Raw genomic sequence first — 25,801 nt, 5'->3', positions numbered from 1 at the left:
CAGAGTGATATTAGCACAAATTGTGAATCGTTTAGAGAGCTTCAGCTGTTGGGCTATATAGAAAAGCAATATACAAACAAATGGGGGCTGCATTCAACAACACCCCTAAATTTTATCAGGCACAGTGTACCCTTGATCCCAGTCTGGAAGTGGGCCATTGCTCAGGAGTAGAGAACATACTTTGCATGCAGAAGTTTCCAGGTTCGATCCCTGGCTTTTCCAGGTAGGGCAGGAAAAACTCTTGCCTGAAGTCCTGGAGACCTGTTGCCATTCAGCATCAACAATAATGAGCTAGATGGACCAATGATTTGACTCAGTACAAGGCCGCTGCCTATGTTCCTTACCACTTTATATTTTTAAATTAAATTATTGCTTAGTATATCAAAAATTCTTCGCACAGCACATAGTAAAACTATGGAATTCACTACCATAAGATGTGGTGATGGCCACCAATTTGAATGGCTTTAAAAGGGGGTTGGATAAATTCCTGGAGGAGAAGGCTGGCAATGGCTACTAGTCCTGATGGCTATGTGCTACCTACAGTATCAGAGGCAGTAAGCCTATGTGCACCAGTTGCTGGGAATCATGGGGTGGTGGAGCTCTTGCACCATGTCCTGCTTATGGGTTCCTGGTCAATAGCTGGTTGGACACTGTGTGAACAGAATACTGGACCAGATGGACCCTTGATCTGATCTAGCATGGCTGTCCTTATGTTCTTAACTTATTTACCTATCTGACATGGCAATTTGTTCCAACATTGCAGATCCAGTGTTTGTCTTCCAGTTTCCAGATATAGAAGTCCTCCTGTGGAGAAATAAAAATGCTTAAGTAAGAAGAACACTGACAACTTAATTTTATTTTATTAATATTCATTTATTAGAAATGGTTTTTTCTTAATAATGAGATGCAAAGCAGCTTTAAAAGCACAAAGTTAAAACAACTTTTAATTTTCAACTATTTTTTTCTGAACACAAGCATTTATGTTCAGAAAAACATGAGTGTGCTCATAGAAGTAAACAGGTTGTAGCACCTTCTGATCTTCTAAAGATTCCAGATCTAATTATTCAGGGTTTTGTTTAGCCCAATTTGTAAGGAGGAGGGATTTGCTAATATTAAATGGTATGGCAGATGGAGATCAACCTAGGGAATACACCCATTTTAAAAAACATGGAGGTAGTGTGATTGACTATATCTCACGGTTTGCATACAACTATGTCACTGACTTTGAGGTAGGCTTCAATATAGAAAGTGATCACTAGCATGCCCAGCACATAACCCAAAAACTCAATCTATCTCTAATGGAGATTTAGGTATAACTGCTAGCAAGAGAATTAAGTGGACATCAACACTCAATTTAGCTTTGACTAACCTCCTTCATATGGTGGATCTAATGGCTATTCATGCTGCTATTCTTTCAGCCATCTCTGCTACTGAGGCCATTAATTTATTTAAAACCCTGATTGATATGTTGCAAGACCAATTGAGAACTAAGATTAGGAATACCGGCTCAAGAAGAACCTTAATATCTTCTAGCTGGTTCGACAGAGAGTGCAAACAGGCTAAGCGTCAGCTGAAGAGAGTTTATTGCAAATATAGGAACTCTAATTCAGGCCTTTTGACCAATGAGGATGCTTCCCTAAGGCAAAAGTATAAACTTCTGATAAGGGGGAAAAACAGCAAGCTGAAAAACATGCTTGACAAATTCTAATATAGGTTAGATTATGCAATATTAGATTATGCATCTAATGACAGGGACATTTGCCTCTTCTGGTGCACAATATCAGGTCTACTAGAAAGGCTCCAGTGAGCACTATTGGACCTATCATTCACTATATTTTGACCATGATGATGATGTCAATCAAATAATGGAAACTTTAGAAAATTTACCAGAGTGGCCAGGTTAAGGATCTTAATTCTTCAGCTGAAAAGTAACAAAGCACCAGGCATAGATTTTTTACCCCCAGAATTTCTGAAATCTAACACTGACTGGTGGGCTTCCCTTCTGGCAGTAGTATTTTCATTTATTGATTCAACAGGGCTACTGCCTGAAATTTGGAGGCACAGTGGTAGTTGTCCCTATAATTCAAAAAAGGCCTCATATCTGATTCAGAAAATTATCACCCAATTAATTTGTTATGTGTAAATAGCAAAGCATCTTTACAACAAGCTAATTGATTGGATAACCAAGGAAGCTATTCTGGCTGATGAGCAAGCAGGGTTCAGACAAGGTAGATCCACCATAGATCATTGCTTTGCACTAGCCCATTTAATTGATAAATATGCTAAGAATCCAGGTGGTGTGCTATATGCAGCTTTTCTTGAATTGAAAGTGGCATTTGACTCAATCTCTCACACAATAGTCTGGGACAAATTAAATTCCTCAACTATAGACAAAAGACTTCTTTTTTTGATTAAATGTTTATATAATAACACTTGGCTGAAGGAGTGATGCCCTACAGATGGACAGCTTACAGGGTCTGTGCTAGCCACAAAGGAAGTTAAGCAAGGCTGCATTTTGGCCCCTGTATTGTTGAATTTGTATACAAATTATATTGTCAAGAACTTAACATCTCCAGAATTTCACACCCCTAAATTGGCTACAAAAGCTTTTTCCATCTTATTGTACGCAGACGATGCTGTACTTCTTTCTCAAACAAAAGTGGGCTTAAAAAGAGTAATGAGGGCATTTTCTGAATAGCGCCAAAACTAACATCTAGTTGTGAATTATAACAAAACTAAAGTTATGGTTTTCTCAAAAAAATACAGGGCCCATAGATGGTATATGGATAAACAGTTAATAGAACAAGTCAAAGTCTATAAATACCTTGGTGTGGTCTTTCAATCAACAGGGTCATGGTCAGCCCATCAGAAATATGTGGTGGAAAAAGCATCTCAGAGTGCTAAAATTTTGATATGCTTCTTTTACACAAAAGGTGGCAACCATATACCCTCAGCACTTGAAGTTTTTAAAGCCAAACTTTTAGCACAGTTGTTATATGGGACTCAGGTTTGGGTGGATGCTTATTCTAGACCTGTGGAAGTTGTTCAGTCTAAGTTTTTAAGACAATTTTTTTGTCTCATGCTGTGTTCCAAATGCCTCCTTGCATTTGGAGGCTAATCTTCCCTCTATTAGTTTACGGGCTTGGTGCAGGACAGTTAATTATTGGCTTTGGCTGAACTTAACTCCCAATAGTTTACTCCCCTTGGTTCTGCAGGATCCTCATGAGAGCGTTTGCATGAAGACCACCACTTTAAAACTTTACTCCTCTGGTTTATCACAACATTTATTAACTCTGGGGTTAAGCAAAGCAAAAGATTTAATTACACAGCGCCTACATGATATTGGCCACTATAAGAAAATTTTGGCCATGGTATGACTACTTTCCATCTGGTCTTTTTGACACATTGGCATCTTATTTGCAAAACTTAACTGTTTTAAAATACAGATGAGCTTTCACTTATGCAAGACTTATGCAAGACTGAATATACTGCCATCAGCTGTACCCGAGGGCCGATTTAAAAGAATTCCATTGGAAAACCACATATGCCCATGTGGAGATGGCAGTATTGAAACAGTAGCTCAAGTATTATTATTTTGTACTTTTTACAGAGTCTTGAGGAAAGAGGTGATCACTCCACTACTGTTATCTATTCCAGGGCGGACAGTTATTGCTTCTGTGTCTTTTCTTCTTGCAGACCAAAATAAGCAGGTGACAGCAAAAACTGCAAATTTTTTAGCAGGTGCTATCAAAACAAGACCTACCATTTTATCAGAGTTTTAATTTCTCACAGTTCCTTTGACTGAACAGAAGTTTATTTGTTTTATTTACTTATTTTTATTTTATGTGTAAAGACTTGTATTAATTTTTGAATTTGTATTTAATGCAATCTTTTAGAATGCAACTTGGGTAATTTTGGTCAAGTACAATCTTGTTTTTATTTTTTGTACATTTCATTTTAAATGCTAAGGCCTGTGGCTGATGCAAATAAAAGAATAACACAAGCTCATAAAAGTAAACAACTGGTACAATGAGTTAACTCATAGTTGTCTATCCTGACTTGGAAAAGGAATTTAAACTAAGAAGAAGAAGAACAAAAAAAAAAAAAAAAGATGATTAAGACTCTGAGCTCAATGCAGCTGTGTTAAAAGAGAATATTTCTGTTCATCTTAGAAAAATAGTAACCTGCTTATGACCTATAAATTTGTGTTCTGTAGCAATAAACATATGGCTTTATAAAGAGTTGTGTCATTCATCATCACTGTGTGGTCTGAATCTATAGAAAATACTGCAATTTAGACCAGCATAATTTTGCATAATATTCACACATAAACCTATGCATTCAGTATATTGTTTTTGGAGAAAAACAAGTTTATAGGAACAAATTTGACAAGTTTCCATGTGTGTGATTTTGTTCCTACTGTTTTTGTTTCTTTTTCAACTGCATGTCATTTTCTTGAAACAATGATTTATTGATCTTAATGTCCATATGTATGAATCCCTAAATATTGGAGGACCTGTGGTATTGGGAATGATTCCATACTATATTCCACTTATCTGACCATAATAAGCCATCTACAATGTGAGGTTTGCACTCACAATCACATATACAACAGAAGATTACAATATAAGCATTTCCATAGGAGCTTTAAAGCTATAATAACAGCTGTTATTTCCTGTGGCAGCTCTTAAAGTAATTATTAAAAGCATGTGCATGCACAAACACACACACACACACACACGAAAGAAAAACAGCTGTGGAACATCAAGCTACAGATGAAACATATCTAACTGCATATGAAGCATGATAGAAGTTTCATGATCTTAAGCTTATAACTGATAATAATTGATTATTAACATGATTTGACAGTGAAAGCAAAGGAAATAGTCTCAAAGGTAGTAATATTCTGCCAGATAGTCCTTCCCTTGATAAAGTATAATTGAAAACAGGGTGGATAAAAATCCATGTTTTTTTTTTAAAAAAAAATAAAAATTGGATTTTTTAAATTTAAATTGGATTTTGTATTATTTAAATGGGATTTTGAGGAAAAATCTATCTAGTTTTCTATTTAAGATTTTCTATTTAAGCTCTGCTCTTCCCCCCATCTCTCCTGCCGGGTCTGCTCTTTTTCCCCCTGGCCCCCAACTCTCCCCCATGATTCCCCCCCCCCCGGCCGGTGCAAGGCTTCTCCTGGCTACTCATGAGTAAGCCACGGAACTGGCTAGACTTTCCCCAGCCCCGGGCACAAGTGGATCCGGTTATCCCGGGTCAAGGGAGGGTTTAGCCCGGGCTGACCCCAGGATCCCCTGTGCGTCATCTGGGTATCAGCCCAGGCTAAACCCTCGTCTAGCAATGGCCCTAGTCTTAATCCTCCTAAGGATTCAAATTCAGCAGTGGGATTGATGATTTTCCAGGGCAATTTTCATTCTTTTATATTCTTTTTATTATTATTATTATTATTTTTCTACACTATATAAACATACAACATTACAAGAATAATAATAATGAAACAAAAACATCAAAACTGCTACATACATATTGAATAAATGTTGAGTACTTATATGTTGAATAAGTATTACCTATACATTATCATACTACAACATAATCATTCTTAACATACAAGTGCACCCCCCATCTCGGGATCTATTCCTGAATCCAAAATCTTATCGTTTCTTCCGCTGGCGGTTTCCCACTTCCCTTAGTAAACACAAATATTAGGAACTGTTTCCAGATTCCTTCAAACTCATTTATTTTAGTTACACCTTTTCTCCACTTAATATTACATGTCAGTTTATCATTAATGGCTATATCCCATACTTCTTTATACCATTCTTCAATCAAATATTCCCCTTGAATCTTCCAGTTCCTAGCTACCATCAATCGTGCTACAACCAACAAACTCGATATCAGCTCTATATTTTCTTTTCCACACTTTATATCTTCAAATAGTGACAGTAATGCAATCTTTGGTGTTTGTTCTATTTTCATTCCCACTATTTCTTCAATTTCTGAAAACACCATCTTCCATAATCTTTGTACATATTTGCATTCCCACCACATATGTAAATACGTTCCTTTTTCCCCACAACCTCTCCAACAATTTGCTGACTGCTGATCATTTATCTTATTCAGAGTAATCGGGGTTAGGTACCACCTCCACAAAATTTTATAATAGTTCTCCTTTATTCTCACTGACAAACTTCTCAACACTCTTTGTTTCCATAGTCCCTCCCATCTCTGTCGCCCTATTTGTACCTTCAAATCTAACTTCTTTTATATTCTTATTGCAGTTGTATCCCCACTCTTCCTATAAGGACTCATATTGTCTTCCCCTGGATTCACACCTCTTTTCGTTTGGAGAGAGCTCTGTGCCTCCCTACTACAAGCAAACATTCTAAAACATGCCACAAAACTAACAGAATTAATTGGGATGTCCAAAATTATCACTGTGTGGAAATGAATGAAAAATGATGTGAACAGCAGAAGAAGCATGAGTTAGGTCAAGAGCAGTAGGTCTAAAGGACATAGAGGTAGCAACCTGCTAAAGTGAGAGTAATAAAACAGAAATGACACATACATTGACTTATGTAGTCATTGCTGCTAAGCCAATGAACGCCATAAAAGTATTGAGCCTGGAACGACTGCACTAAAAAGACATTGGGAACAGAGCATAGAATTTATTTTATAATTTGTTCCCATTACAATAGAAAGAGAGATTCCTAGCATAGAATGAAATGAAATGACAGGGTCCAAATGAAATGACAGTAATGATGCACTTAAGGTCATTTAATGTAGATTAGTTACCCCTTAAACACCCTTTAACAACTCCCTGATGGCCTGTGTACAATACAGTCCTCATTCTAAACTCCATAGGAAATATAATCTTGATTGTGCTGCTACATATTCAATTGTACTGCCTCTCAGAAGTCAGAACCATCTAAACATACATATATATGCTTTGCAGTCCCTGACTTGCCCAAAAGCATGCAACTTCAAGGGCTCTTCAAAAGGAGGGAACTCCTCAGGAGAAAGACAGCTGAGCCTTGGGTGGGGCTCAGGAGACTCTGGTGACATAAACCTGCATGATAAATCTGATCTTTGCTGGAAATAATGCCATCACTGCAGCTCCTGTATTATGTACCCTGATCTTGACTTGTGTTTGGACCTCCATGCTATTGTCTTTTGGACTTCTGCCTCACACTGGTTTTTGAAAGTCTGAATTCACTTGACTGATATCCTATGTATTTAACCTTGGCTATGTCTCCAACTTGTCTCTGGAAAATCCATGTTTGCCTGGTGAACTGTGCTTAACTTTTGGCTTGCTTTGACTTCTCTATTGGAATTAGTTTTAATTTATCAAAAAGCTGAACTTATTTGAGGCAAGTCAGCTTGAGAGCCTCTTGAGGCTATAAAACAGGATGCAAATATTAAAAATAAATGAATACATTTGGTGGCAGCTACCTAACAGCAACATCATGCTAGGGTCCCAATCTGGATGGGGAACCTCCCCATGCTTACATTTTGAGTACGGTAGGGTGGGGGGAAGCTGCTAGCTGCATCTTTACAGTAACATCTTACAGTAACATCTAACTTCTTCAGACTTTCAAAACTGTCTATATTAAACATATGGGTGGGGGAGCACCCTATCCCCACCCCTTCTGTCGTTTCTTTCACCACCCTCTACATGTGGAGGTCATTTGTGAAGAGCAGAGCCTCTGCCTTCTCCATGCAATTTGGAACGCTGGAAAATCAGTGTGCTGGATTGCATGGAGAGCTTTTATGGATAGGGGGAGGATCTCCACTACACATGGAAGTTGCCCACAATGTGCAGAAGGCAAAGAACGCAATGACAAAAGAGGGTGGCGATAGTGTACTCCCCTCCTCACATATTTACTCTTACTGGATTTGAAACACCTGAAGGCTTTGGTTTGATCCTAAAATGGAAATAACACTTTGAACTCTCTCTGAGTCACTTACAAGATTCCAGAGAACACATCACCAAGAAGAGATGGTCTTCATATTCTGCATCTATTGTAACTTCTTAGCAGTGTTTTAAGAGCTATACAGAATCCTTTGCAAGACAGGAAATGTGTATGTAAGCAATCCTCCCAACACAACCACTCTATTTCTGAGTGTGTGATGGTTATTAGCAGGGAAAACCATAAAATGTCTTTAAAACATGTGTTTGGAAATTGCTTATATACTGGCTAAATACAAAGACTGACGGACTGAACAGAAAACTTTTGCTCCCTGAGTCACTTGGCAGTTGGTCATTTTGTATTATTAATAAGCTAATCCTATATGATGAGCCTCGTTAAACACATTTGGTATTGTCTAACAAAGGCTTCTGCATATTCCTGTAGAATTTTTTTTACCAGTAGTACTGGTCCAGTACCAATGTAACACTCAATATATTACAGCTTTCTTCAAAGGCCCTATGTCAAGCAGTTTGAGGACTGTAGATTTTCAAATCAGGTAAGTGTTAAAAAGGATAGCAAATGCCAACTGGACAGTCCTTCTCTTCTGCTTCTTACTCTGAAGAGCCAATAGCCTACATAAGACAACAGATTAGGGAACTGGAAAGTAGGACATGCTCCATGTCAGTGTTTGAATTACATGATGACCAGAGGCCATCTTAAGTATTCTTTGTCAGCCACAGACAGGCCCTGATCTGGCTAAAATTGAGTGGAGTCAGGGAATGGACTTGTTGATCTTATTAAGGACCCTCCTACCTTTCCCCCTCTTATAATTCAAGCACTGCTCCATGCAGCAGTATGATAATGATATGAACATCCTGTTCATGAAGGATTTAAGGATAAGAGAGCTATAGAAGCTAACAAGCTTTCCTAATAAGATCAGCATACCTTAAAACTGACTCAAAAATAAGCATTTGCTTATTTGTAGCACAGAAGAAACTTCTGCAGCCAACCTGGCAGAGAAGTCTTTAAAAATTTGGAAAAAGAGTTGGTTTCTTTTTTTTCTTTACAGTTGCTTTAAAATATTGAAAATAATTTTATGAGTTTCCGGTGCAATATCTCTTTCTCTTCATTTTTGTGCAGAACCTTTGCTTTGTTTTTATTTCATGAATAATTTAATGTTCCCACTGTATTCTAATGCACATAGCTGAAAAATATGAATTATTCAACTCATTTTACTGAATAGGTTAAGATCCTTTTTAGAAACCCTATTATTTGACTTTCTGATTGACAGTATTGCTGAAGCACCATAGATTATCTTCCTTTCCCCAAACTGGGATAATGGTGAACTTTCATGCAAGGCCAATAAACTCTGGTCGTTACCTGCTTTATAGCTAATTATGAAAGATGCGGGGGGAAATAGAATCTGTTTGCTCACATGTATGCTTTGTAGTTGTTGCCTATCTTTTGGATCCTGATGTCGTATTTGGAGTCTATGAAGGGCTCAGTGGTGGCGTAGGTCTGTGTGAGTGCTACCACACTGGCTATATCCTGAAAATCATAATGGTTGTCTACCTTGACCTGTTATCGACCCACAGATATTTAGCATGGGGAGACAAAAGAAAAAAGAAAGGAAGGAAGATAAGATCAGTTAGATTTGTTTAATAAAGAAAACACCATTTCTAGCACATGCATCACAAAACTATATTATTTCTGCTTTCTGTATTGTTCTATTCTTTATGCTTAGGAAAATTTTAAAGTCTGAAATACAAATGATTTAAAGTACAAAATGAAAACATACCAACAAAATATGACTACAATGTCCCCTCCCACGCTAGAAAATGTCTTGCATTGTGTTCAGAAAATGCTCAGACTCAAAGTCTGGTGGATTCCTAGAATGAAATTCTGTTTATATGGTTAGCTACATCTTACATATCATATTGGTGAATATTAAACAAAATCACCCCAATTCAATTTACAACACTGTGTGTGTAAATAGCTCCACAAACCTACTCTTGTGAAACCGATGTTGCATATTCAGTTCCTCTCGATGATCTAACAACGAGGCTGTATTTGCCAAGCCGTTTCAAGAAAGTTCAAAAGGTGTGTATGACAGAGGGTTAGATTCTTCTCCATCCCCTGAAAAATAGCTGGTGGGTGGGTTTTTAACTTTTTGGAAAGGGTGCCCATTCTGTATGTATGTGTGTGCTAGCATCATTTCAATTTCTATTTAATGTGCTTGTTACTATTATTGTCCCCATCCAGATAGAGGTTACACATATACAGGAAAAGGCTTCTGCCCATATTTGGATTCTTAGCTGAATTAGGAACTGTATACACCATAAGTGTTGCACACACAATTCTCATGGAACCTTCTTCAAAAAACTGAATTAGTTTTACACACTAAAATTAATGAATTTCTATTAGTAGAGGTGCTCAGAACACCATCTGGTTCAGTTTAATTGGATATGTTTCAGTTGTTGGTGCCTGAGGATAAGATGCTTGGCCAAATCCAGTCAACCAACACCTGTGTGTTTGACCCTTGTCCTTCACAGCTTATTACATCTAACAGAATCATAGAATCGCAGAGTTGGAAGGGGCCTACAAGGCCATCGAGTCCAACCCCCTGCTCAATGCAGGAATCCACCCTAAAGCATCCCTGACAGATGCTTGTCCAGCTGCCTCTTGAAGGCCTCTAGTGTGGGAGAGCCCACAACCTCCCTACGTAACTGATTCCATTGTCGCACTGCTCTAACAGTCAGGAAGTTTTTCCTGATGTCCAGCTGGAATCTGGCTTCCTTTAACTTGAGTCCATTATTCCGTGTCCTGCACTCTGGGAGGATTGAGAAGAGATCCTGGCCCTCCTCTGTGTGACAACCTTTTAAGTATTTGAAGAGTGCTATCATGTCTCCCCCTCAATCTTCTCTTCTCCAGGCTAAACATGCCCAGTTCTTTCAGTCTCTCTTCATAGGGCTTTGTTTCCAGACCCCTGATCATCCTGGTTGCCCTCCTCTGAACACGCTCCAGCTTGTCTGCGTCCTTCTTGAATTGTGGAGCCCAGAACTGGACGCAATACTTTAGATGAGGCCTAACCAGGGCCAAATAGAGAGGAACCAGTACCTCACGTGATTTGGAAGCTATACTTCTATTAATGCAGCCCAAAATAGCATTTGCCTTTCTTGCAGCCATATCGCACTGTTGGCTCATATTCGGCCATATTCATATTCATATTCATAGAGAGGGGATGTGTGGCTGGGTCCAGAAGGTTGCAAATTCATCCTGGAGAGAGGGGATGGTACCAGCCACTTTAAAGGAGGTGGTAATTAGGCCGCTCTTGAAAAAAGCCTACTGTAGGCCAGTAGCCAACATCCCCTTCCTGCCCAATGGGTGGTTGCCAGTCAATTCCAGACACTCTTGAATGGAACTGATTATCGAGCCCCATTTCAATCAGGGTTTAGGCCTAGTTTTAGAATGGAAACTGCCTTTTCCATTCCAAAACTAGGTCTGTGGGAAACCTAGAGAGGGGCAGAAGGAGTGTGACCTGTTAATTCTCTTTGTGGCTTCTGATGTAATTGACCATGAGTCCTTCTGGATAGACTGTCTTGGTTGGAGGTTGGAAGCATTGCATTGCAGTGGTTCCACTCCTACTTGGATGGAAGATTCTAGAAGATGGTGCTGGGAGATTATTGCTCTGTGCCTTGGAAGCTATGCTATGGGGTTCCACAGGGCTCTATTCTACCCCCCCCCCATGCTGTTCAACATCTACATTAAACCAGTGGGGGAGCTTATCTGGAGGTATGGGCTGTGGTGTCATCAATATGAAGATAACACCCAGCTCCATCTCTCCTTCATCAAATGTAGGTGAGGCAGTGGCTGTTCTGAATCAGTTTCTAGACATGGTAATCAACTGGATGAGGGCCAGTAAACTGAGATCCAATCCAGACAAATGGAGGTAGTGGGTGGTTTGTCTGCCCAGCTAAGTGATGTTCAACCTGTTCTTAAGGGGATTGCACTCCCCCCTAAAGTATCAGGTTCATAATTTGGAGGTAGACCTGGATCCAACATTGTCACTAGAGGCACTAGATGTGACACAAAGCAGCTTTTATCAGCTTAGATATACCAACTACGTCCCCATTTGGGCAGAGATAACCTATCCACAGTTATCCATGCTCTGGTAACCTCTCGTGTGGATTACTGCAATGCGTTGATCTTTGAAAACAATCTGCAAAATTCAGCTGGTCCAAAAGAGGGCAGTGAGGTTGTTAACGGGGAATGGCCAACGTGATCGTATTATGCCAGTACTTTCCCATCTGCACTGGCTGCCAGTCTATTTCTAGGCCCAATTCAAAGTGTGGTAGTAATATTCATGTCTTGGGACCAGGTTACCTGAGGAATTGTCTCCTTCCTTATGTATGTGCCTGGACCCTAAGATCATCTTCAGTGGTCCTTCTGCAGAAGCTTCTGCCAAAGGAAGTGAGGTAGGTGGCTACTAAGGAGAGGGCCTTGTCTGTTGTGGGACTCTAGTTGTGGAATGAGCTCCCCAGAGAAGCTTGCTTGGTGCTTAGGTTTGCTCTGTGTGATGCCAGGTGAAAACCTTCTTATTTTCCTAGCTGTTTTAGTATTTCAGTTTCTGTTGTTTTAAATTTGCCACTGTATTTTAATTCTTTTCACTGCAGCTATGATATATTTTAGTTTTTATTTTTATTTTATACTGTAGTTTTAAACTTTTAAATTGTAATTTATCATGTTGCATTTTAAAGTTTTAATTGTTTCGAACTGCACAGAGAGCTTTGGCTACTTTGGGTGGTATAAAACTCAAATAAATAAATAAATAAATAGATAAATAAATAAATAAAAAACCCCTCTGTTCTTCTTCCCTGCCAATAAACTAAGTGGCAAGTGTTCAGCTTTTTAAAAGGGTTATGTGTGTACAAGCCATGCTTTGCTGGAACAGAGTCAGTCTGTCTTCCTTTGCTGGTTGTGTCAAATTCCTTTGATTTTGTGAGGATCATTCTGTGGGCCTGAGACTGCTTTACTATTTTGCTAGAATGTTGATGTATGTGTGCAAGTGTGTGTCTGTAGCAGTAAGATGTACTAACTGGAAAGGTTCCACAAGGGAAACAGGATACACTTGAGGGCTGTAGAAAAGAAAGTAAACCATTGGGCATAAACAGGTTTCTTGATCCAATTCTAAATAACAGTTCTGATAGTAGCAGCGATAACCTGACTAAAAATTACCTGTAGTGAGGTGTGCCGTATAAGAAGTCCCTCTTCTCTGCGTTCAGACTGCATTGTTATTTATCAGGCTATTATGAAAAGTAACCATATTAAGTGGTCTTGAAATATGAAGGGTCTTGAAATTAATTAGGTTCAATCCAGCAAGCAGAAGCATTACCTGAGTGGAGATTTGCTCAGAATGCTCCTACTGATAGAAAGTAAGGGAGGAGATGATGTTTGCCAATCTCTCCCCCCGCCCCCACTGCCTCTGTACACGGGAGATCGGATTTCAAATTCTTTTGCGCAAAATGTTTGAGTAAAGAATTAAAAACTGAACAAAGCGTGTAAAATGTTTGTTCTTCTCTAAATGTTTAAGGTTACATTCAGAGGAATGTTTAATTAGCATCATTCACTAGCTCAGATTATCATAGTATATTTTAATCCAATTCATGCCTGGAGAGAGCTTGGTTCCTCCTAAACTCCTCTTCAACAGAATCAATAGATTTAGCAACCTCTGACACCTCCACCCCAATAGGAAATACTTTGGCCTGAGGTACATGTAGGTTTTTGAATGCAGAAGTTGACCTATTTAGAATTGAAAATGCTGAGTAGATGCTATGCTGGATGTCAGATGTAATGCTCACTGTTTTAATCTTTGTGAACTGCTCAGAGAGCTTTGGCTATGGGGAGGTATATAAATGTAATAAAATCATCATCATCATCATCATCATCATCATCATCATCATCATCCTATGGCACTGAACAGATAGGGTGTGCGGTAGACTATTAAAATGAGGAGAAGGGTGCAGGTATATATTATGTTTGCCTCAAAGATGAGGCAAAAATTATTCTCCGTTTCATATTAAAATCTGAACCAAATAAGAATGCCAATCCAAGGCCATTATTATCACCAACCTGAATTCCCAACCACTACTTCCCTTTAACCCCACTAAACTGAGTGGTGCAGCCAATGGCAGCAAGCAGCTACAAAGTGACAGAAGTCTTTCCCTGCCCCCTTGGTGCTTGCCATACTGCATGTGTCTTGGGAGAAGTCGACCTTAAAAAAAACTACATTCTCCAGGACTACTGGGACTTGTGTTCTCCTGCCACAGTCTTCCCTCTCCCTGCAGATTTTGCCACTGTGGGACTTCTAGACAGTAGGTAGGGTTAAAGGGGAAGGGGGTAGGAAGTTTGGGGGACCTGGGTTAAAGACAAGTGGCTAGGAGGGGTAGGCCATGCTGAATTCAGATTGGCTTGGTAATGAGCCAAGGTATTGCTTGACTTTTTGGCTTATTGCCTGAGCCAATCCAATACATTCTATGAGAAATTTGTCTGATACTAGAAATGAGTAGGATGGGGCCTAATTCATTATAGAACCATAACATGGGCTAAATAATCATAAAATAGAGGAAGAATATCATGGGTGCACAGTATTTCTGTCACTATGTGTCAAATTTTAGTCATCTGAATAGTTTATAATACTTTGACGTGTCTTTCTATTTTAAAAGCATTGGCAATCACAGGAGGATTATAAACCTATGCTCAAGAGATTTACACATATGCCTCAAATTAAGCAAATACACAGAGATGGGTTCTTGAGCATATGCCTCAATATGGATTTCTCTAATTATTGCCCTGAGGTTTTAACTGCTTCCATTAGAAAGTTTGAAGCCTGTAATACTGACATAGCAAACTTCTAACAGGTAGCCCCACCATATTCCCCCAAGAGATAAATAGCACCTGTACCTTTCCCATGCCCGAATGAGCATGTCCAATCTTCACAACAACAGGAAATGTTGGCAATGTCAGCTGAGGACAAGAAAGAAAAACAAGATTTAAAATGGTTGCTTAAGCAATGAACATTTCATTATCAGGATCATACTTCTCTGTAGGTAGAAAGGATTCATTAGAAAGCTTGGCAGTCGGGATTCAGCTTGTCTTGAATGTCTGTATGTGGCAAATTGCTATTGGCAGGCCATCCTCATTACCATGGTACACTGCTCTCCTGCCTTTTATTTTATATAACACAAGGAGTATAACTTCCATGCAGGATTTTTCTTCTTCTCTTGAATATAGTAGCATGCAATTCAGATGTTTCTCAATACGTTATCTGCGGCCGTGGACAATTCTAGATCAATTTTTAATTACAAGTCCCTACTGTAGAATCACGTTTATCCAGAAGATGAAATTAAGTAAATTTCATTAATTCAGAACTAGTCCTCATGATCCCTTTCCTTAAGTCACATTCCTATGGTTTCCCAGCACAGCCTTTTCTAGCAGAGAGAGGCCAAGTCCTTTCCCTTACATTTTAGGGATGGAATATTTTATTTATTTATTTGAGACATTTTTAGCCTGCTTTTCCATTTGCAAAGAACCCCCCAAAGTAGGTAACATGTTTAACAGGGATTCAGCTCCAGATTTTTGTGGATGCTAGCCAAGAGATCCACAGTGGCCCTCCTCCCTCCTGGTGGCCCCTCTCATATATATGTATATCGAGACAGTGGCTGCAGAGCTGGCCGGAAGCTCCCATGTACGTATATGTATAAATAAATAGCAGTAGCAACACCATTCAAACCTCCCCTCCACTTGCTTTCTCACAGCCTGAAGAATCCATACCAAACCTCCTTAGTAATCCTGCACCTCCTCTGCAAGGCTGGTATGTATTCCTCGAATGAGAATGAGTGAGTGAAGGGTTGGATAGGATGGTGGCAGTAACTGCTTCTCTTTACCCAAAACCACCCTACAGTGAAGACTGGACAGTAGAACCCTCTTCATGCGTTAGGCACAGATGTCTGAGCCACGCAGCCTACACATATAGATCTTTACATGCATATGCTTCCTTGGAACAATCACATAATATTGTGATACTGATTGCACACCTATCCAAAAAGAGGAGTTACAATAAGGCAAATCTATTTGTTAGGTACCATAAGAGGTAATCAAATGTTGAAATAATGCTATCCTAGGGAAAAAAGTGGAATATAGAACAGTGGAATTAGCAACAAAAAGGTACCTTTTAAGTTCATTTTAGGCGATAGATGTAAAGTGGTAACAGACATAAATCTGATTTCTCAATATGATTTGACATGTGTAGCCAAATTAAATACTAATCACACATTTTAATCTCATTATTGCAATATGACACTACATAGACTGGAAGAAAAGAACAGTGCATTTTCCTTTGTATAGATTCTATGGGTTAATATACTTAGTTTAAACAAAGTAGAGTTGCAAAAGTCAACATTATATTAGCTCATACAGTATATATACAGTCAAGCAATACTGATTATCAGCAACTTGGAAGAACCCATGTTTGTTCCTTTACAATGCCACCATAAATGTTTTAAAACACTGGCCAAAGATCCAAGTTTTCCAATTTGTTAATGCACATATTAATACACCAGTAAGGGTTTTTTCATAGATTATAAGGCTTTGTATCTGTATATATTATAGAATGACAACACTGGGAGCTTCCAGACAACACTTTTATTGTGCAATCACCCTGCTTCAAACAGAGTTTTACATGTATAGATTACGTCTTTCATTCGCAACCCCTCCCATGTTTTTCTACCATTTCTTCCTTCTTTTTTATTACCACAAATCATCAGTTTATGGACAGAAAGACAGAATAGCTGCACCAAGCCATTTGACTTGTAGTGGTAAGAGTTGGCCAACTGGAAGCACCGACACAGTGACCGTGTTCAGATGACACATTAAGCAACAGTAGTTAAGCATTTTGACCTAAACATTATGGCTTAGTGTGTCATCTGAACCATAACTTAGCATGTTGTGTTAACCATTCCTAACCATGGTGGCTACATAACATGCTCACTAACCATTTACTCGGAAAGGGTCAGCGGCCTAACCACGGCTTAGTGTGCTGTTTGAACAAGCCCAGTACATCTACATGCACAGAACTTAGACTGTTAAGTGTAACTGGCTGGATTGCATGAGGTAGCACCCCTACCACTATAGCCTGAAATTCCTTACACTGGTAAAATAATGATTTGCCACTGAAAATTGGTGGCAAACTGCTACAGAACACTTCAATGGCCAGATTTAGCCTTTTTTCAAACTACACTTGCCTGTCACCTTGGTACTGGATTATTTAAGAAATATAAGGTAATAAAGATATAACAACAAAAACGTCAACACATGAATTAATGAGGGGAACCATGTTTCCAAGAACGGGTCCTGTTTGATTATCCCTCTGATCAATCGGTTATGCTATGTTAGATTTTCAGCAAGAGCCACCTCCCAGATTTTCAGAAACCATCCATTCACAGTATATCCTATTTTCATTTTCCAGTATTGTGCTATAACCATTCTTGATGCTGCTGGTAATAGTAAAATTAGATCTTTATGTAACAGCTGCTTTTGTGTGTCATTAAAATAAAAAGAAGAGCCAATAATTAGGTGCCATGAACTGTCTGAATCAGACTCGGACCCTGAACTACCAGAAGCCCAGCCAAGACAGGGAGCAAGGGAAGAAATTCCCCAAGATTCTCCAGGAGTTGGGGAGGAATTTTCCCAAGAGCTTATTATTTATTTATTTATTTATTTATTTATTTATTTATATAGCACCATCAATGTACATGGTGCTGTACAGAGTAAAACAGTAAATCGCAAGACCCTGCCACATAGGCTTACAATCTATAAAATCATAGTAAAGCAATAAAGAGGGGAAGAGAATGTAAACAGGCACTGGGTAGGGTAAACAGGCACAGGGTAGGGTAAAACTAACAGTGTAAAGTCCAAACAACATCAAGTTTTAAATCTGTAATCCATTCCCCAATATCATTCTCCCAAACAATCCTCCTGTTGTTCTGCTATGATGTGTTATTAGCTGGCTATAGATAAGGGACTAAACCTTTAGACCTGCCCTGTGAGCTAGCACGTTCATTGTCGAAGATGGTGAGGGATCGGGTTGCCTCATTCATTCATATTAGTTTTGAAGCAAAGCTTTGTATGTGAGTGATTTGAAACCAGTTTCCTTCTGTATCTTGCAATTTCTCTTGCAATTTTTCTGTTGAAATATGCTTTCCTCCCTGTGATGAAATGGTATTTAATTTTGCTCTTTGTATATATATGTGTGTGTGTGTGTGTGTGTGTGTATATATTTGAATGTTTGGTTGCAGGTTTGATTTACTTTAACAAATCCTTTCTCTTACAGGCAAGTTGGTGGGAAAGGGGAGTTAGAATATTTAGCTGTTTGAATGGCGTCTTCTGATTGGTTATTTCATTTTCAGTTGAGAGAGAGGGAGTCACTGTCACTGAAGTTTTCTTTGCGAATTACGTTAAGACTGGCTGTCAGACGTGTAGGATTAGGGAATTGGAGCTTTATATTTGGGATGTGTTTAGATTTCCCTGGGAGGCAGAGGGTGAAACATTAATTTTAAAATCTGATTATTAGGAAAAGAATTAGTAAAACATTAGAAATTTATTTTAACACCATAAAGCTGAGGTTGTATTAAAACATCCTTATTCTTGTAAAGTTTTCAATATTGTTTTGTTATGTTAAACCATGCCTTTCTTGATCTCATTTTTTTGACAAGAAAGGGGTAGAAGAAACCACAAAGGAAGAAATTCAAAATTTGGCGATATACACATTTACACACAAAGAAGTTTAAAGTTCTCTCTTAAAAGGAAAAGGATCGTGTCAATATAATAGAGGGTAGCAGTAGCATCAAAGAGCGTGGTGACACCACACTTTTTATATGACGTCTCTAAGGCCATAGCTAGACCTAAGGTTTATCCCTGGATCGTCCAGGGGTCAAACCTGTTAATCTAGGTGACACACAGGGGATCCAGCGCTCAGGCAGGGGCGAACTCTGGATGATCCCAGGATAAACCTTAGGTCTAGCTGTGGCCTAAGTCTGTGTATTCCTTTTCCTACCCAGCTTTTGTATTGCTTGTATTTATCCAAATCACTGAACTCTGTGTGGTCCAAAAGTGGAGATACAGAAGGAGCATGAATTTTGTTCCAGAGAGCCACACTCTCAATGTATTTTTTATTGGAAGGGATTTTTATCGTTTCCAATGCCGCTTTCCTGAGAGACAAAAAAGGAGGGATATGATATTATGGTTGTTGTGGGAAAGCTCTATGGATACCCAAGGCACAGTATGGTCTGTTTGTATTAGTAGTATAACCTGTTCAACTTGAAAGGAATCATAATAAAGTTTTAAATTAGGAAAACCAAGTCTCGACTCTTTGTCTGTCTGATGTATTTTTTTGTTTACTTATGCATAATTATTTACCCTCAGTACTACATGATTCCATAACTTTCTGCCACTTTTTAAAGAGTATAAGAGTGGTTTCAATTGGCAATCTTTGAAATAAAAATAAGAATATAGGGTGAGACACTGTCTTGATGGCAGTCATTCTACAGAGCCAGGAAAAGTTCAACTGCTTCCATGATTTAACATCTGCCTTAATATTTTTATATAGTGGATCAAAGTTTCTTTTACACAGTTTTTTTAGTCTTTTGGAATTATTATACCTAAATATTTAAAGCTGGATAGTGCAAGGTCAATTTCAAGATTTTTTTATAGCCTGTTCTGCTGCTCCTCTGTCATATTCAAACACATCAACTCAGATTTTAAGCAATTTTTTTCTAAACTTGCCATTTCCTCATATTCAGATAGTTTTAATTTAAGCTTTGGAATAACATTTTTCAGATTTGAGAGCATAAGCAATATGTCATCTGTATATAAGTTTATGGTGTGAACTTCTTTATTAATTCATACTCCCTAAACGTTCTTACCAGTATGGATTAACTCTGCAAATGTTTTATTGCTATAGCAAATAAAAGGAAATAAGTGTGCCTCTTTATAATTTGAAAGGGATGGAGTCTTATGTCATTTGAGGAGATGTCATTTATCTGGATCAAAAACTCAACATGGTTAATGTATATTCAGATTCCCTGATGATGTTGAAGTGTTACAACCATCACAGTCATGGGGTGGCTGCATATAGACCTGGAGACATTCACATGAATGACAGCTCCACACAAACTCTGCCAGACCTCAGGTTTGGGGACAGGAGTGTGCGATCATTACATGATCAAAAGTGGCCTCACCTCAGTCTCATGTGAACTGGGCCAGTGACATGAAATCCTAATCTGTATCGGTCTCAAGAGGTTTCAAACATATCACACTGGGTCTGTCCACACGTAAAGCTAAGCCACCGTGGTAAGGGTTGGGAAGCAAACTATGGTGGTTTAGTGTGTCATGAGGGGGGGAGAAATACCTGACAATGATGCCTAATAAACCACATTGTGTAAGTGCCCCCACTGTAGTGGGGTTAAAGGGCCCCTGGGTGGCTTACCATGTCATCTGTTGGGATCTTCAATGGTTAAAACGGCTGTTCCATGAAAAAAAAATGAGTCAGCTGCCTAGAGCGGCTGCAACTTCCTGCAACACTGTAGCTGGTGCAGACTTTCTCAATGGTTGGGATCACCACATGCCATCTATGGCTTTTGGCATGACCTGATCCTTGCCATGGTGGCTGCTAGGATATGTGGCTGCAGCAGCGGAAGGACAATGGAATAATCAAGGAGCGGGGAGAAATAAGTAAATGATGCAGTACTGCAGTTTCTGGTCATCTGATGGGTGTACATGTTATGGTTTCACTAATTCTCCCTGCTCCATAGTTACCCAAACCACCCTTCCCACAATCGTGTGTGGATAGGCACACAATGTATTTAAAAAGCAGGGAATGAAATTCCAGCTATTTCCATTAACAGCTGAGGAGATACACTTGAAAGCACTTGAAGCCAGTATATGTTACAGACCCTCAAACAAGGAAGCAATAAGAAAAGAAGTGCCAATTTATTCAGTTGGTCAAATATTCTAATTTCCAACTCTACGTTCATGACTTCTGGAATTACACAGATTTTTAATGTTGGGGCTAATAATTCGTATACAACAAAGACTGAATGGAACGAATTCACCAGCTGTGGGCCTGTTCACACAACATGGTAGCCCATGATATGTGACTAGCCAGCCCGCATGGTTAGCCCACCACTGTGGGTGGTTTGTTTGCCCCCTCCTCTCCCTCAGTTCTCCTGCCCGCATCCCAGTGGACCTGGTGGCAGACCTGTCTTGTCTGCTGCCAAGTCCCACTCATAGCTTAGGTTGTGATCATGAATGGAAATTTGGGACTGAGAAAAATAGGGCTTTTCTTATTATTAGCTGTCAGCTGTCAAAAGTTGACAGCTTCAGCAATTCTTATGGGGAGGTGGAAAAGCAGCCACTTTCTTGTGAAGGAGGAAGGGTGGGTAGAATGGGTTCCCAACACATTAAGGGGTCCCCCACTTGGGCACCCATTTCCCCCTCTCCTTTCCTTTGTGTGTGTGTGTGTGTGTGTGTGTTTTTTTGGTATTTCTTCATGCTTGTCTTCTGCAAAATCAGAATGAAGATTTTTTTAAGTCCCCCCATTTCTTCTGAAGAAGTGGGGAGTCCACTTTTGGAAGGGGGTGCGTACAAGGGGAAAGGGAACGGGGATTGGTCACGTTTGCAAATGGTGATTATGGCCCTGCTGGACAAGATTGTGGCCCCGCTGCTGCTTTTGCTGAATGGTTTGCTGCCTGATACCCTTTACCTACAACGGGTTGGCATGTCCAGGTTCGGACAACACACCAACCCATTGTGGGCAAAGCAACTCCTACTGCAGATCATGGGTTCTTAGAGTGCATTGTTTGGGGAAAACAACCAACCCTCAGAAGAATGATCCAGGTTCAGATGACACGCTTACCAACAATGGTTTGTTCTGGAAAACAAATCATCATTGTTGGGCATGGCATGCAACCCCGGTCTGCATCTTATTATATTCTGGCAATGTCAACATTAAAACAAATCCATTTTAAAAAATAGGAATCAACCATGAAACACAGCAATCACTGTCACTAATGCCAATGACAGGAATTACATTGGCTTAGCACAGATCCATATTCCAAATTCTTCACAAATTAAACTCTGTTACCTCCCATTTACACGGAAATACTGCAAGTGTATTGCTCAAAATTACCAAGTAGCAAACCTTGAAACAACCTTTTCTGATACTTTATGCTGTCAAATGTCTGATTTGTTGGACTGCATTATCTTTAAATATAATAGTTAGCACTAAATAAGCTTGTTCGTTCATTCAAATTCTTTCCCCCCTAAATAACCAGATATCCTCAGCAGATTTGTGTATGTCCCTATTTTTTACTTAATTGCATTTTCATCATTTTAATGGCTGTAAACTTTCATTTTATGCATCTATAGATAAAGTGTGCTTCCCAACCTATAATTCACATTACATAAGGTTATCATCATTAATGCATATTGAATTACTGTAAATTACTTCTGTGCTTTTTCCAGTGGATTCATGTACTTGAGCAAAACAGCAAAATACCAAACAGAATTAACAACGATTATGTTAAGAACATAAGAAGTGCGCTGATGCTGGATCAGACCAAGGGTCCATCTAGTCCAGCACTCCGTTCACACAGTGGCCAACCAGCCATTGGTCAGGGATGAACAAGCAGGACATGGTGCAACAGCACCCTCCCACCCATGTCCCCCAGCAACTGGTGCACACAGGCTTACTGCCTCGAATACTGGAGATAGCACACAACCATCAGGGCTGGTAGCCACTGATAGCCTTTGCCTCCAGGAATTTATTCAACCCCCTTTTAAAGCCATCCAATTTGGTGGCAATCACCACATCTTGTGGTAGTGAGCTCCATAATTTAACTATGCACTGTTTGAATAAATACTTCCTTTTATTTGTCCTGGATCTCCCACCAATCAGCTTCATGGAATGACCCCGGATTCTAGTATTTTGAGAGAGGGAGAAAAATGTCTCCCTATCCACATTCTCCTTACCATGCATAATTTTGTACACCTCTATCATGGCCCCCCCTCAGCCTCCTCTTTTCCAAGCTAAACAACCCCAGCTTTAAAATTGCTTTAAAAACTATGCATATTACAAATGGACTAACTTTTAATTATTTCATTGGAGCTTTAAATTTTTCTTCTTCTTCTTTAAATGTCAGTAAAAGTAATTTCCTAACTGCTCATTATTTTAAAATACAACAGTAGATGTTTGTGGTTTAGCAATAAACTACTAAAATAGAATTTACAATTCAAACGATCGCAAAATTAACCATGGTGGTACAATGAAATCTTTGTACTACCGTATTTCCCAATATGCTATGATTCCATAGCTCTGAATTCTTATCAAAAACAAGATCTTATTGACTTGTTTGATGCGTGATGATGCCTGGTCTAACTTTTGGGCCTATTAGACTGCATGGACCAATTCCTCAGCTCCAATCAGTATTTCCTGAACTTCACCCATGCTGAATACCTTCTAGGGAAAATTTCAGCAGTGCAAATGTACCAGCTGCATTTCCATAAAGGTAACATTCTGATCTATTGCTGCTTTGTTGTGTCATTTGTGTGTGTGTGTGTGTGTGTATTGAGGGGGGGGGGGTTTCAAGAGCAACATTTTACTGAACTAGCATATTGTTATCTTTACTTGTTAAAACCCATGCTCAGAACTTTCTACAGAAAACGGTGACAGAAATGAAAACTGAAGCAAACTATATTTATATACATTCATTTCACTATTTCCCCATCCTATTATGTTATGGTTGGCTGTACAGCTGATAAATGTTATGCTTTATCATTACCAAAAAAAGTTGGGCAGAGTAACTGGCTAGAGGATCAACTCTGATTAATCTACTTGGGTCACTCTTTTTTCAACAATCTGTAAAAATCAACTCAATACAGACATTTCCTTGAAGCCACAATTGTTCCTGGAACTCATTGGATGGTGAGTGGTATCTCCAATGTGTAAATACTTATTTATACAATGGCTTGGATCCAGGTTCTTTTCTGCTTGCCGGTATGGAAGAATTACCTGTGCAGAGCTGCACTCGGAAGGCTTGACCAGCAGCAAGTGGTGGGGAGGCAAGCTTTGTCAATCCCCCTCCCTCTGTAGCCTCCAGAACCACTGACCGCACTGTTACAGAGAGTCACCTCCTTTCCTGTTCCGCTAGCAGAAGTGCTCTGTTGGATCGAATGCCTTCTGGGGTAGGATGACTGTGGATCCAACCTTATGAATGTCCTTGGCTTTGGAAATGAGATGGGTTTCATTCTGCTTCTGAATTATGCCAAAAAGAGTACAATACTGAGTGTGTTAAAGTGAATAATAACTTTGCCATTGACTTCACCAGCTCATGGTTGCTATGATCTTATATATATATATATATATATATTCTGAAAGATATTATATTCACATTATATTCAACAGAATGGATGTTAAATTAAAAGACGGGAGACAACGAACCAAAGATTCCTAAATTTCAAACTGAAAAACATTTCATATGAAAGTTGGCTTTCTCTGAAATGACAGGCTTTAATGATGACTGCTAAGCACTACTGTCAGGAAATAAATTAGATTATTCTGTATCATAAGACACTTTCTTAGTAGAGTTTACTCATGTCTGACATAGCATTAAATGAGCAGAGAAACATTTAGAATTACTTTGGCATACTATTCAAAGTCAAACAATATTTGTTAAATTTGCAGCTAACATTTTCAAGGACAAGGAAAAGGGACTTAAGCTGCAATGCTATTCACACTTACCTGGAAGCAAGTCTCAAAAAACTAACTGGGACTTAATTCTAAATAGAAATAAATAGGATTAGACTGTTAATCTTGGAACTGCTAAAATCTGTAATGCAAATATTGCAGCATACACAAACTGTGATTGTAATATCCTGTTATAAAACACATTTGCCGTGTGTGTGTGTGTGTGTTTTAAACTGTTTTAAATGCCACCAGTTTTCTTTGCAGTTTACTTAACTGTTTTGTTTACTCCTCAAAACAGGCATGTGACTATAATAAAATATGAAAATCCATGAGCTCCTAGTTCTGGGCTATAAAAATAATTTTTTTCAGCCAGAGGGCCATGTTCAATTTTGGAGAACTCTCACATTCAAGTAAAGCTGAAGGCAAAAGGGGAGGGGAAAATACCATGTTTAATAGTTTAAGAACATAAGAAGATCCCTAATGCTGGATCAGACCAAGGTTTCATCACTCCATTCACACAGTAGCCAATCAGGTGTCAGCCAGGGACCAACAAAGCAGGACATGGTGTAACAGCACCTTCCCATCCATGTTCCCCAGCAACTGGTGCACACAGGCTTACTGCCTCGGATACTGGAGATAGCACTTAACCATCAGGGCTAGTAGCCCTTGGGCATGTCTACACCAGGGGAGGGAGCGGGGAGGATCTCGCAATATGCTGATTGCGAGATCCTCCCCCTAGGTTCCATAGCACGTGACATCCAGGGAGGAAGCAGGACGTTGTGCCCGCCTTTTTTTTTTAAAGCCAGGAGCTGGAGCGCACTTGCTCTCCAGTGAAAAAGTGAGTAAAAAAAAAAGGCCCAACCCCACTCCCCCCCAACCCCCGATGTCCTTGGACTCCCCCCATCCCGGCTCCTTCCCTCTGCTGACCCCTGCTACTCATGGGGAGGAGGGAAGAAGCCAGGATGGGTGCCCACACCACCTGCGGTCCTCGGGATCATTCCGGGACCATGGGAAAATCCAGGAAAAAAGGGCCTGCAGATATCCCGAGGATAGAATAGAAAAATAAAAAAAACCTGGGGTAAAA

General features: G+C 39.4%; 1 protein-coding gene across 1 annotated transcript in view; it reads right to left on the bottom strand.

Annotated features, from left to right (window-relative positions):
* Positions 1 to 25,801, bottom strand: part of SYN2 (synapsin II) — a 240,503-nt gene that overhangs the window by 37,759 nt on the left and 176,943 nt on the right. Inside the window, exons 6-8 of the mRNA XM_063121222.1 lie at positions 14,880 to 14,942; positions 9,355 to 9,497; positions 730 to 804 (exon numbers count right to left, since the gene is read on the bottom strand). Coding sequence (XP_062977292.1) covers positions 730 to 804; positions 9,355 to 9,497; positions 14,880 to 14,942 — 281 coding nt within the window. The remainder of the gene's footprint in view (positions 1 to 729; positions 805 to 9,354; positions 9,498 to 14,879; positions 14,943 to 25,801) is intronic.

The sequence above is a fragment of the Elgaria multicarinata genome, chromosome 3 (assembly GCF_023053635.1).
Source record: "Elgaria multicarinata webbii isolate HBS135686 ecotype San Diego chromosome 3, rElgMul1.1.pri, whole genome shotgun sequence".
In the NCBI taxonomy this organism is placed as follows: Eukaryota; Metazoa; Chordata; class Lepidosauria; order Squamata; family Anguidae; genus Elgaria; species Elgaria multicarinata.
This window is presented reverse-complemented; position numbering and strand designations above follow the sequence as displayed.